The sequence below is a fragment of the Condylura cristata genome, unplaced genomic scaffold (genome assembly GCF_000260355.1).
Source record: "Condylura cristata isolate star-nosed mole 26May11 unplaced genomic scaffold, ConCri1.0 scaffold00008, whole genome shotgun sequence".
NCBI classification, from domain to species: Eukaryota; Metazoa; Chordata; class Mammalia; order Eulipotyphla; family Talpidae; genus Condylura; species Condylura cristata.
Genome location: NW_004567109.1, coordinates 23,470,227 through 23,482,075, shown reverse-complemented (window position 1 = coordinate 23,482,075; position 11,849 = coordinate 23,470,227). Strand labels below are relative to the sequence as shown.

Sequence of the window (11,849 nt, the reverse complement as noted above, 5' to 3'; positions counted from 1 at the left end):
ACTCCTCACCTTTCCAAGTACAGACCTGTGTAAGGCTGAATTTTCTTCATATACTTTCCCCAAAACAACACATCAAAACAGACTAACTGGAGACATGACATTAAAGAGACTTGAAAAATGCCATTCTTCTCACTAATCTTTTTAAATGAAGTTACTGTTCCTAAAACATGGATTATTTTAAATCAATTCATCTCAGCTTTAGTTTCCAAGAGTAATATTAGAGTAAATATCGATAGAAAGAATCCACAAACACTGAAGTTCTTCAGACGCCTCAGTAACTTTTAGTAGAGTCCTGAGATGACAAAGACACCTACTTCTCAAGAGTCAGAAATACTTAATGTAAGCCACTTAGCAAGGTGCTGACGAGAATTAAATAAATCCTAACTATTCCAGTGCCGCAAATATTAATAGCATCTTTACAATGATGTACATTCTGTAACTAATCACTATGCTTTCAGCAACTGAGTTGCTAATGGAGTGTAATGTGGGAAATACTTGAAGAAAGTTAAAGGAAGAAAAAGCTTCATCCCACCGCCGTGGTGCTTTCCTTGGCCATGTGAAAAGGCGGGGTGGGGACAGAGGAAACCTGAACTAAGTTCTGAGAGCTGAGCCAGGAAACCTAGAATTGGGTCCAGGGAGGGCCTCCAGGGTCTTAGGTGTTGGTAACATAAGCAAGCCAAACAGGGTACCTACAAGCAGTCTCTACTGAACCCCAAAGTCTTCGACTGTCATGAAAACAAATCATCTTCTATGCGTGCACTAAAATGGCATGGTAGCAGGCCAGAGAATTCTCCCCACGCACGCAGCTACTGAGCAGTGAGGCCAGTACAGGCATACTGGCCAGACACCGGAGCTCAAGCCACTGCACTAAATGCCTGCAAGGAGAGTTTTGACTGAAATACAACCAAGTTTCATCAAGTAACTACAGAAAACACACATGCCTTCAAGCCCCAAGAGAAGGCTTCGTTTTGTTTACAGTAGTAACAAAAAACAGCGGTTTTGTTTACTATGAGAAAGCCAGATAACAAATGCTTCTTTCTACTTAGGACCTGACTGATGGGACATAGGTCTGGCTAGAAAAGGCAGGCAGAACCACAGTTAATGAGCCAGTCAGACAAAGATATCCCCTGCCCCAAGCTGCCCACAAAGCCACTTGCAGACATTACCACTATGTCCTCAGGATAGAGATTGTCGCTGAAAGAGCCATCATCAAAGTTGACTTCATAGAAGGTCTCAGTGGTGAGCGTAACCACCTCACACTGGTAGAAGCGCCCATTCTTGTGCTTGCTAATGACCTTCTGGCCCGCAGTGATGCTCTGCAAAGCTCCTTTGGCACGCTGAGAGAAAGAAAAAAGCCTTGGGTTACTCCCACGCTGACAGGCCCAGCGAATGGGGACCAAGGAAAATTGTTTCCTCTACCAGGGAAAAATGAACACCGGAATGGAAAGGTACAAAGGGAAGAGACGGGAACTGAAACAAGTCTTTCTGGATATACGGACCCAGCTAACACACTGGAATAAGTGAGTGTCACTCTTGCCTCCATGAAGGTGGCTCCTCCCCAGGTTCCACAGTGGGCCCTTATTCCATGTGCCTTTGCCCTGAACTGCCAGGACAGAGTGACTTCACTGCAGCTGTCAGGAAATGAGCTGAACAGCACACACCACTCAGACACACATCAACATACTCAATGGGTGATCGAGCCCAATGGCCCTGACAAAGCTCTACAAAGATCTCTGCCCTGACTCTGCCCTCTGGCACAAAGACTGAGGTTTCCTGGCTGTCCTCAGCTGCATACTTATTGCAAGGGGCCCTGCCACCTCCAGTGCCTTCCTGTCACCCTTCCCATTTTGAACCTATCCTTGAGGCATGACAGGCTCCCTGGTGGCATGGGAGTTAAAAGTCTCAGCGCTATCAAGCTACAGCCAGCCACTGCAGCACGAGTTTGACCCCCGGCCATGAAGCTGACCCACATGGCACAGCAGACCTCTCCTGTCTCATTTGCTGCTCCCCTCAGCAGTGTATTTCAGTAGATCCGCCTGTTCTGTTCCCCACTCTGTCTCTGGTGCATCATCTCACCTATCTCCCCATACCCCCAGTTCTGACCAACATCCCAGTTCATGTATGTATAGATAAATAAAAATAGTATCTTTAAAAAAAAAAAAAGGATGACAGAATACCTGATGGCTAGGGATTCCACCACACCTCCCACAACTGCCCAAGCTACACAACATCCCAGTTCATGTATGTATAGATAAATAAAAATAGTATCTTTAAAAAAAAAAAAAGGATGACAGAATATCTGATGGCTAGGGATTCCACCACACCTCCCACAACTGCCCAAGCTACACACTAGCCATACTGGCCTGGCTGTTCTCTGAACGTGCATGCCACATGTGTCCCCACTGCAAGGTCCTGGCACTCTTCCATTCCCCTAATGCTCCTTTCCTTTAATTCACTGCACTTCTCCCCCACTACACTGTATTATTTACTTGTCTCCTATACCTTTCAATTAATTGAAGGGCAGGGACTGTCCTCTTGTTCATGGGTATATCCCAGCATTAAAACTGGCATGTCTCTGGCATGTAGCACACATTGGATGAACACCCCATTCACACCTGACTCCTTTCCTAGATTAACAGGTCTCCCTGTTCAAACTGTATTCCTTGAATGCTTGAAATCACCACCCGTTACTATTAAAAATTTAGTTCATAGTCAGAATATTCAAAAGTTGTCCTCTAGAGGAAGCCAGGCCAACTGCTGCCTGGGACAGGCCATTTTTCCATCTGCAATCTTCAACAGCCGCCCTCTTGTATCCTCCTGCAGCATTCCCAGAACCAGCCTCATAGATCCAATTTGAGACTTGCTCATTCTGTTCCCAAAGGCTTGAATGCCCTCTTGTTCACAACTTCTACTTTCTGTTAAATGCTCGTTCAAATGCCACCTCCACCCAAGCCCTGTCATAACCCCCTAGCTCAAATTACACACATCATTCTCTGAGTCATCCTGTTTACAGAGGAATGCAAAAGTGTCCAGTATATGATGGTTTAAAGTTCACTTTTGGGAGTTCTTCCCAGGAGTCCCCAAAATATATACAGCTTCCCTAACACCATGAAAAGTAACAGGCACAGCCAGCCAGCCATCTCAGTCCATCCTGGAAGATGCAAACATGTAGAGAGTACTGAAAAGGACCTGCCACCAGCAGTTTGGTCCCACCGGATTAAGAATGACAAGGCAGGAAGCAGAGATGGACGAGGCAGCGATCACTCAGCCCCCTCCTTGGGCACACCCCACAAGACGTGCGTAAGGAAGCACGTTGGTACAGTAAATGGACAGCCTGCAGAAAAAACAGCCCTGGAAATTGTCAAGAGAATTCCAAAACACTCCCCCCTCCTCACCTCCAAATTTGGAATCTTGTGCCGAAAGCAGGTAATGAAGACAACAAAAGGCCAGTCGTCCGGCTGCATCATCACACCGGCAGCCTGAGCGCAGCTGACATGGAAGGCGGTCGGACAGCGGCCATGGGAGCACTGCACACAGCAGCCGGCAGCTCTTTTCCTCCGCTTCTTACAGAAGACGCATTTCTACAACACAGGAGCAAGCCATGAGGCCGGTGTCAGCACAGGCTCCTCTCTCATCCCTGCACCCAAATCCTCGAGCCAAAAAGCACGCATCAACCCCCTTTGCAAAATACGAAGGCACGCACACTCTTCCGGTCTGCTTGTAGTTGTAGGTGTCTTCATTATTTAAGTAGCCTTAACTACAAGGTGAGAGTCACAAACCCTGACCAAAGCCCAAGGCTAAAGAATGGGCACCAGACGGGGCAGAAGATGCCCTCAGAAGAGTGACAGTCCTCACCCAGAGACTTGGCAACAGGGCAGCTACAGAGATGAGCCTCTCCCTTCTTACCAGTTTGAAGCGAGGCAGGGGAATTTTGCTCACATCCACTGGACTTCTTTCTGCAATGTTGACAAACCTTGCTTCCAGAATTGCCACAGCACAGGCAACATGGACCCACCTGCCAAAAGACAAGACTCCTTCAGTCACCTCTGGCTCCAAGGCCCCGAGGTCCACTCACCTAGCACGGGTCTGGCAGTACTGCTCCTCCCTTACCCCACATGACACCAACTCAACCAGCAAATTCTCAGGGCCCGCTGAGGCAAGAGCCAGAGGTACCTCCACGCTGATTATGTGGAAATGGTGTCTGCCACACTGCCCCGGCGAGCACAGGGTCACGCTTCTTCTACCACTAACTCACAATCTGTTTCAGAAGAACAGAGCCACATCAAATGGAGTGTGGCAGGTTCCGGGACTGAGAATTAAGTAGAAAACTCTATAGACACACCTCTCTTGCAAAGGGACCTGGGGGCCTCCTCAAAATATACCAACTGTGCCCCAACCCGCCGGTAATTGCAGCACTCCCCTCCGGAGCCTGCCCGAACCTACCCGGGCTGAAAGACTGCCCTCTTGGTCCTCACAAGACTCATTCCCCACGGTCTGGCCCAAACCCCATGTTTAGTCAATACATACTGGTAAATTCTGGACATTTTGGGAAATTGATGTAAACCCACCTATGAGCTTAACACCAAGCCAGTGAAGCCCAGAACAGCCACGTGGGGCAACATGGAAGCGGCCCTCAGCACTGCCCGGGCTCTGGGTGGGGCGGGAGCAGATTTCTTTGGAGGGGCCCTAGCGGGCAGAATGAGGATGTTCAGTGAAGGTGGGAGGCTCAGAGCTATTTCCTCCCAACTAAGAGAACTTTAACATTGCTCACTAGCAATGTGAGGGGCACAATGACCTCAAGCAATGACAGCAATGCCTTCAAAGGAGTAGAAGGAGCAAGTCATAGGCATGGAACAACGGAAGGGGATCGTGAGTCACGGGCTGGGTGGTGTGTGTGTGCTCCACCTCCCCACAGGATTCTAGAGGAAGGAGAGTCACCACTGGGTTGACCCACCACACTGTGTACTAGCCCCTGGATGGCCAGCTCTTTCTGGGGAAAAAACCTTCTCCACCTTTCCTTGTTACCTCAGAACAAGTAAGTCCCAGACCACACAAACACTAAGCTCAGTGAAAATGAGCCACCTGTCAGCTGAGAAGTCCACCCATGGACTAAGATGCCCAAAAGGTCCATGGACTTCATCAGTGGGCAGGCTCGTATGAGCACTCAAGACCCGACTGTCCTACTGGAGGAAACTCGCAGCATACCAAGGGGCAGGTCTGAACCAAGGAGCTGTGGACAGCCTGTGGCCAGCTCTGCATCAGCCCCAGGGGTAACAAGGTCCCCTTGTTACACTGCCTCACTTTCAGCCCAGTCCTGCATCTTCGGAATCATGCAAGTCCTCAGAAGGACTTCTGTCTTACAGCTCAGCCTGAGGTAGGAAGCTGGAACTGCTTGGGTCCCTTATATCTCACTTTTAAAATTCAGTCTTGGAGATGCTACTTCCAACTCCAAAATTTGTGTTTCCCAATTCCTCATCAGTCATGAGCAAACCACTGTCCGCTTAGTGCGTCTGCAACGCCTGCTCAAAAACTCACCTGTCATCATTTGCTCTCTGCAGAGCTCCTCCTCGTAATGAGCATAGACAGCAGTCCTGCAAGGTGAGAGGGAGGAAAGGGGTCACCACCAGTCTGCTCGCCATGACTCTCTGGGCAACTCTAGCCTCAACAAAAGCAAGCAGCCAAAGAACAGTGGGCTTAGCACGTGCAGCTCCTGTAGCCAGCACTGCCCTCAGAGCACAGTTCTCGGGGGTCAAGTGCACAAGTGGCTGCTTGACTTAATCCTCTTCAGTGTTACTGTTAATAGCCACAGCACAACTTGGAGGCATCACAGGATTCAGACAGCCTCCTTGCGAGCTTAAGAGAAAACTACAAACGAACCACCTGAGCCCTTTCTGATACTCCCACCCAGCGTTACGCTATTTAAGAGGAGCTGTGGCTCAGCCACTGGAGGCCCCTACTAGAGCCTGCCACAATGGCATGAACCCAGCACCAGCGCGAGCCCTCTCACCACCACAGGATTTTCGCTACAGCACTCACTCAGACCTCACTGTGCACCCAGCCCTGCGCGGCTGCCAGGGATATGGAATCCACAAGCAACAGTCTGGCCCTGAGCAAACTCCAAATCTCACGGGAAGAGAGTAACAAGGGGACACACTCACCTCCTCCAAGGCATTGGCTGAACACCGAGAACACATCCAGTTTTCAGAAGCCTTTGCAGGGGGCACCCCATAACAACCTAACAGAAACACCAAGATAAACAAATGCAACTCAGAAGCCAGAGTGAGAATGAACATTTGCAATGCTTTTCCATATACTCCCTTCCACACCTATTAACCAAATCTTATAGGAAACCTTGAAATCCAGTGCTAGGGTCACTAGCTCTCAGCCATACAGCAAAGCCCATAATGCCCCAAAAAGACTAATACAATCATCCAGTGAGCAGTGGGTACTAATGCCCTCCTGGCATTTTGCAACAAGAGGCCAGCACAGAGCTGTGTGTGTGAGGCTGCACCCAGGAGTCACATGGAAATCGGACTCGGTACACAAAAAGGGCTCATACGCAGTGTGCCCCAGGGATTGAGGCAGCTGCTGGGAGGCTGGTGGGCGGCCTATGGGAGTGAGGACCTGCAACGGGAAGGCTCTTGTCCCCAGGACAGGAAACAGGGCAAAGGTAGGAGGCACTCACTGGCGTGGACTCGGACACTGCACTTCTTGCAGGAAACTAGAATGCTTGTGCCATCCTCCTCAAGGTATGGAGTGGAAAGGTTGATGTCAGTGCTGCAGCCAGTTGAGGTAAAGCACATTTCTGGAATCAGTGGTTTGGTCCTCTGCTGCTGAGGGGCTAAATCTGGAGTCTTTCCACAGTTCTGACTAAGGCCTCCAAACTCCACCTAAGGCGAGAGACGAGGGCACACCTCAGTGAGCACGCGCCTGTGTTCTCAGCTTCCCACCTGCTCCAGCAGCACAAAGCTGACGCGCATTGCTCCTGGCTCCCGGGTGCACAGCCATTATCCCAGAGCTGCTAATTGAAGTTACCTCTAATGACTCAAATTCAATTTCTCACAGCAGCATCAAACAAAGGCCCCTGGGGGACAACTGAGAAAAGGGAGCAAGTAAGAGGCAACTGGGATTTCCATCTTCCCAAACCGAGTGGTAATAAAATGCACTAGATGTTAGCTGTGAGACTGCTGCTGTGGGCTGCGTAATGTGCTGTGCGCAGGGCAGCCCCACCTGGGAGAGCCCCCAGAGCAGATACACCCCATGGGGCGGCCCCACTTCCTCTGGGCTCCATGCAGCAGGTCACCTGAGGTACAGCACTGTCACACAGCGGGAGCCCCACCTGGCCCCTGAAGGAAGAACACTATCCACCAACTTGGCTTGGCAAATATCCCGACTACGAACTCCACTGGCTCTGCCGCTGGATGGCACCATCACCCCTGTTCCAAAGACAGACCCAGGAACAGGGCAGCCCAGAGCCTATGCCGCGTCCCCAAGTAGATCTGCTAACAGTGCAAACAGCCCATTACTGCCCACACCGGCAGACAAGAGGTCTCTGGTTTTGCCTTTAGTCAAGGAAAACAAGCAGTGAGTTACTAATCCAGTGTGCTGGTCTGAAGTTTGTATTTTGGAAATATGAACATGGGTCCTGCCAAGCTCAGCACTGGAGTGGGGAGGTGAGGACAGACTATCTACATGCCACCCTGTTACTCTGAGTGTGACCTGGTCTCCTAGAGATCAACCCAGAGACCCCAAATGTCGCAACCATCAGAGCCCAGGAGTGTGAGGGCAGAGCTAAGCTCCAGCCTTTTGTTCCTCTGACTCTTGAGTCACTCTCAACTGCCAATACCCATGGAGGCAACAGGAAAAGATAGTAGATGTAACATAATCAGATCAGGAGCTTCATCTAAAGTTCAGATGGTAGCAAAGAAATTCACAGTCCTCCAAACTCATCAGGATTACAAGTCACCTGGAAAAAACAGTCACTGACTATAAGGGTAACAAATGAGCAGATTGTGGAACTCCCTGGTGGCCTAGGGGTTAAGTCTCATTGCTATCACCACTACATCTGAGTCCAATCCCTGGCCAGGGAGGTGACCCACATGGGGCAGCAGACCTCTCCTGTCTCGCCCACTGCTCTCCTCTGCAGTGTACTTCAGTCAGTCCTCCTGATCTGATCCCCACTGTCTGGTGAATCCTCTCACCTCCCCAACCCATACCTCTAGCCTATACCCCAGTTCTTACATGCATACATAAATGAAAATAAAAATTTTCTTTAAATGAGCAGACTCTTCGGTAAACAGTGTGTGTACCAAGGACAGTAAGGAACCCCAAGAGCCTAAGCTGGGCTCTGAGCTCTTCTCAAAGCCTTTCTGAGTGTAAAGCTGAGTTGCTGGGTTATCTGCCTGATGAAATTTGACCAGTACTCTTAGGGAACAGCAAGAAACAAGCCTTTCCCAAGACAACCACTGACAAGCTATACACCCATAATTAAACCAGGAGGTGGAGCGGGAAGTGCTTACCTGATGGTAAGTCTGAAAGATCATACAGACAGCACAGTGAGGGGCCTGCTGGGCCATGGTCTCATTGAATTCCTTTTCAGCCTCAAAGTTCGGGGGTCGATTCTGCCACAGCTGGCTCAGGGGTTTGGCCCAGGCCTCTGTCTCCTCAGCCTCCTCCTCAGGGGTCAGCTGTTCAGATGTCTCTAGAGAAGGATGCAGAGTGTGTGTCAGCGCCAGCCCTGTCTGAAGATGGGCGAGCTCAGCCAGATTCTTGGAGTCAGGTGTGATCAGGGCAGAGAGATTCCTTAAACACTTGAATGGTGCTGTGGGGAGTCCTGACTACAACTGTTTTCTGACCAGACCGACTCGCTGTGTCCCTCCACTCCACCTCCTTGGAGTGGAGTTCAGCCCACGTTCCTCTCCCTCACAGCCACCAGCATTCAACTCCTTGCCACCCATGGCAGTACAGTGAAACAGAACCATGTGTCTGCTTCTCCAAGGTTAGGGAGTTCTAATGTTCTTAGAGTTTTCTCTTTGGCTGTACTAAAGGAAAGCAAAAAGAAACACCAGGGAAATGGCAAATTGTAAACATTATGTTTACAAATTGTTTATATATTATGGTCCTTGGCCCATAGTTCTCAAGCCTCCCTCTGGAAAGGTTGGGGGTATCTGCCTTTTTGGACAGGACAACCCTCAGGAAAACTAGAGCAGTATGTGCCCATGATGAACCCCCTCCCTAAGAACGGTATGTAATGCCAGGTCTAGACCAAGGCTGGTACAAATGGCCAAGCCCAAATACAGCCACTCAACTAAGAACTCCCTTATGTTTTTTAAATGGTTGAGGGGTAAAAAGAAGAGTATGTGACAGAAACATAAGCCTAAAAAGTCTCAATATTTACTTATTTGGTCCTTTACAGATCCCTGGTACATTCAACATTATAGCTTAAGTTATCTAGACAGCCGAGCATGTAATTCATTGAGTGTGAGCACTGCCTAGGTGACAAAAATCCCCGGGGTGCATATTCCCAGGAAAACACATGCCGAATGGGAAATGATGACACAAATATGGAGGTGGTAAAGGTACACTTTCCCATCCCCCTGCATCAGAGAGAAGAGCACAGCACACTAGTTCCAGAGGCCCAAGCTCGAGGAGCTGAGGGAGCCCAAAACTCTAAGGCTTGTATTGGTGAATGAGGGTGATATCAGGTAGAGGTAAAAGCAAATAGCAAAATAAATCGATGCCCAAACTCTCTCCAGATTCTCCCTCCCTACCCTGCCCACGCAAAGGCAGTATGAGAAGTCACAGACGCCATGGCCTGCGGCAGGCGCGCTCAAAGAAAGGCCTCCCCACTGAGAACTGAAGCAACCCAGGCCTGCGCCAAGCCTGCACAGGTCTCTCCAGGACCACTGCAGCCAGCTGTGGGTCAGCAGCACCCTCCCAGCAACACACCACCCATCTGCGTGCTCCCTCCCGGACCGACATGCTTTCCAAATCTCTGCAATCTCTGCGGAGCAGTTCCAGGATAGCTGTGCAACAGCCTAGGTGCCCATTTCGACAATTCAAACTCAGTGCCTACAGTTTTCCACTCTGCCTTCACAGCCACGTCTAATCTCGGGGGATGTGGCCACTGCTACTGTGCGTGTGACCTCCTGCAGGGGAGGGTAGCACAGTGAGGTCAGTGTAAACCATCACAATCAAGCCCTACAAATCCATCCATCAGGCATGGCCAGGAGCCAAAACCCAAGCGAGACTTTTCAGTCTCCCAGTCAGAACAAGAGCAACCAAAACAGGAACCAAGAAACAGACCGCCTCCCAGTCACAACTGAAAAAAAATCAACACACAGACATCTGTTCCATTCATAAACCTAAAAGTGGCCAGAAATCATTCCACTCACAAATTCTGAGTGAACGAGGAAGGGACATATTCACTATGTTAAGTGAAAACTGCAGGAATCATACTTGAGTCTCCATACATGAAACTTCGTGAGCTGTGTACAGTGAGCTGTGTACAGTGAGCTGTGTACACTTCACATCTCACTTGAGTAAGTGAAACTGAACTGAAAAAGCATTTGAAGTGGGGAGAGAGGAAAAATTTGCTATCTTAAGAAATCAATCTTGTACCTCCTTGGGTGAAGAAAGAACCTGGAAGCAACTACCCCTTATTCTAAGACACTCAAACACATAATGAAATCTGAGCATAGGTTGGTATCAAGGGAAACCTTGCCCTCTGTGCATCCGGGTAAACAGCTACGCCACAGGCCACCGGTCCCGGGTTGGGCTACATGTGTCTGAGCAGGTCCCGAGCGCAAGCTGCTCTCTCCAAGCAGAGAGGACAGCACGTACCATCATCGCTGACACAATCCTGCAACACGAGAGGGTGGTGGCGGGGGAGCTTGCTGAGGGGCTGGCGACGGCCCTTGGACTTCTTATTTTCCTCCAGGGAAAATATGTATTCGTCTGCAACCTGGAAAAGCCACAAGGAAAGAAAATCAAGTTGGTCTGCCCCAACCTGGGGACACAGGAGAAGTCAGTCTTACAATGAATACCAAAGAGTAGACACACAAAGAATATGAAAACAGAGAAAACACTTGTCGTACATAAAGTCAAAATGGCAGTATAAAGCAAACTAGTTTAACTAGAGCATGTAAAAAATTTAGGGCAAAACCTGTGCCTAGTCAGTGTGGGTCTCACTTTTCTCAGCAGCCCGAACTCAAGGTGCCAAAAGTGAGCCTGCTCTGGCTCTAAAGGAGAGCCAGGCCCCTTCCCTTATGCTCACTGTCCTGAGGCTGAGTCTCAGGGCCAGAGAAGCCCAGCTGTCCTTTCCTTGGACCAGAGGAGAGAAGCATCTGTTACAATGTGCCAGGCAGCTGGACCATCCACATTTCAAAGACTAGAAGACACTAGAAGGGCAAGGAGTAACTGACCCATTAAAGTAAAACAGGCCAACTTCTCCTGATCTATGGTCAAGACCTCCGCTCTAGCTGATACTGTGTGTTCCTTCCTGCCAGGGAAAGAACACCAGCCAAGACCACAGAGCTTATCTAAAACTCTGGCCTATATGCAAAGGGAAAGGTTGATTTAATACTGCATTTACATAACATCAGTGCAAATGTAATCAGGTTTAAGATATACAAGATTGAACCAGTAATACCACATAAAAGTTTCTTTCTAATCAACACAGTCAAAATTTAGTTAAACTGGCATTAGGAGACATGGGGTTAGGAAAACCCATTAAGCGAGGAAATGAGGCCTGGACAAGAGCCACTTTGCAACTCTTACAAAAGCCAGGGCCTCAGAGCTGCAGAAATGCAGCACTGCTGGGCGCCTCAGAGAACTGACACCAAGAGGCC

At 49.4% G+C, this 11,849-nt stretch overlaps 1 protein-coding gene across 2 annotated transcripts in view; it reads right to left on the bottom strand.

Annotated features, from left to right (window-relative positions):
- KDM4A (lysine (K)-specific demethylase 4A) overlaps window positions 1–11,849 on the bottom strand; it is a 37,171-nt gene that overhangs the window by 4,366 nt on the left and 20,956 nt on the right. For both annotated transcript variants that reach the window (XM_004678894.1, XM_012722446.1), the window contains exons 12-19: window positions 10,843–10,963; window positions 8,520–8,701; window positions 6,686–6,890; window positions 6,159–6,235; window positions 5,536–5,591; window positions 3,907–4,015; window positions 3,396–3,581; window positions 1,167–1,337 (exon numbers count right to left, since the gene is read on the bottom strand). In XM_004678894.1, the coding sequence (XP_004678951.1) occupies window positions 1,167–1,337; window positions 3,396–3,581; window positions 3,907–4,015; window positions 5,536–5,591; window positions 6,159–6,235; window positions 6,686–6,890; window positions 8,520–8,701; window positions 10,843–10,963 (1,107 nt within the window). The remainder of the gene's footprint in view (window positions 1–1,166; window positions 1,338–3,395; window positions 3,582–3,906; window positions 4,016–5,535; window positions 5,592–6,158; window positions 6,236–6,685; window positions 6,891–8,519; window positions 8,702–10,842; window positions 10,964–11,849) is intronic.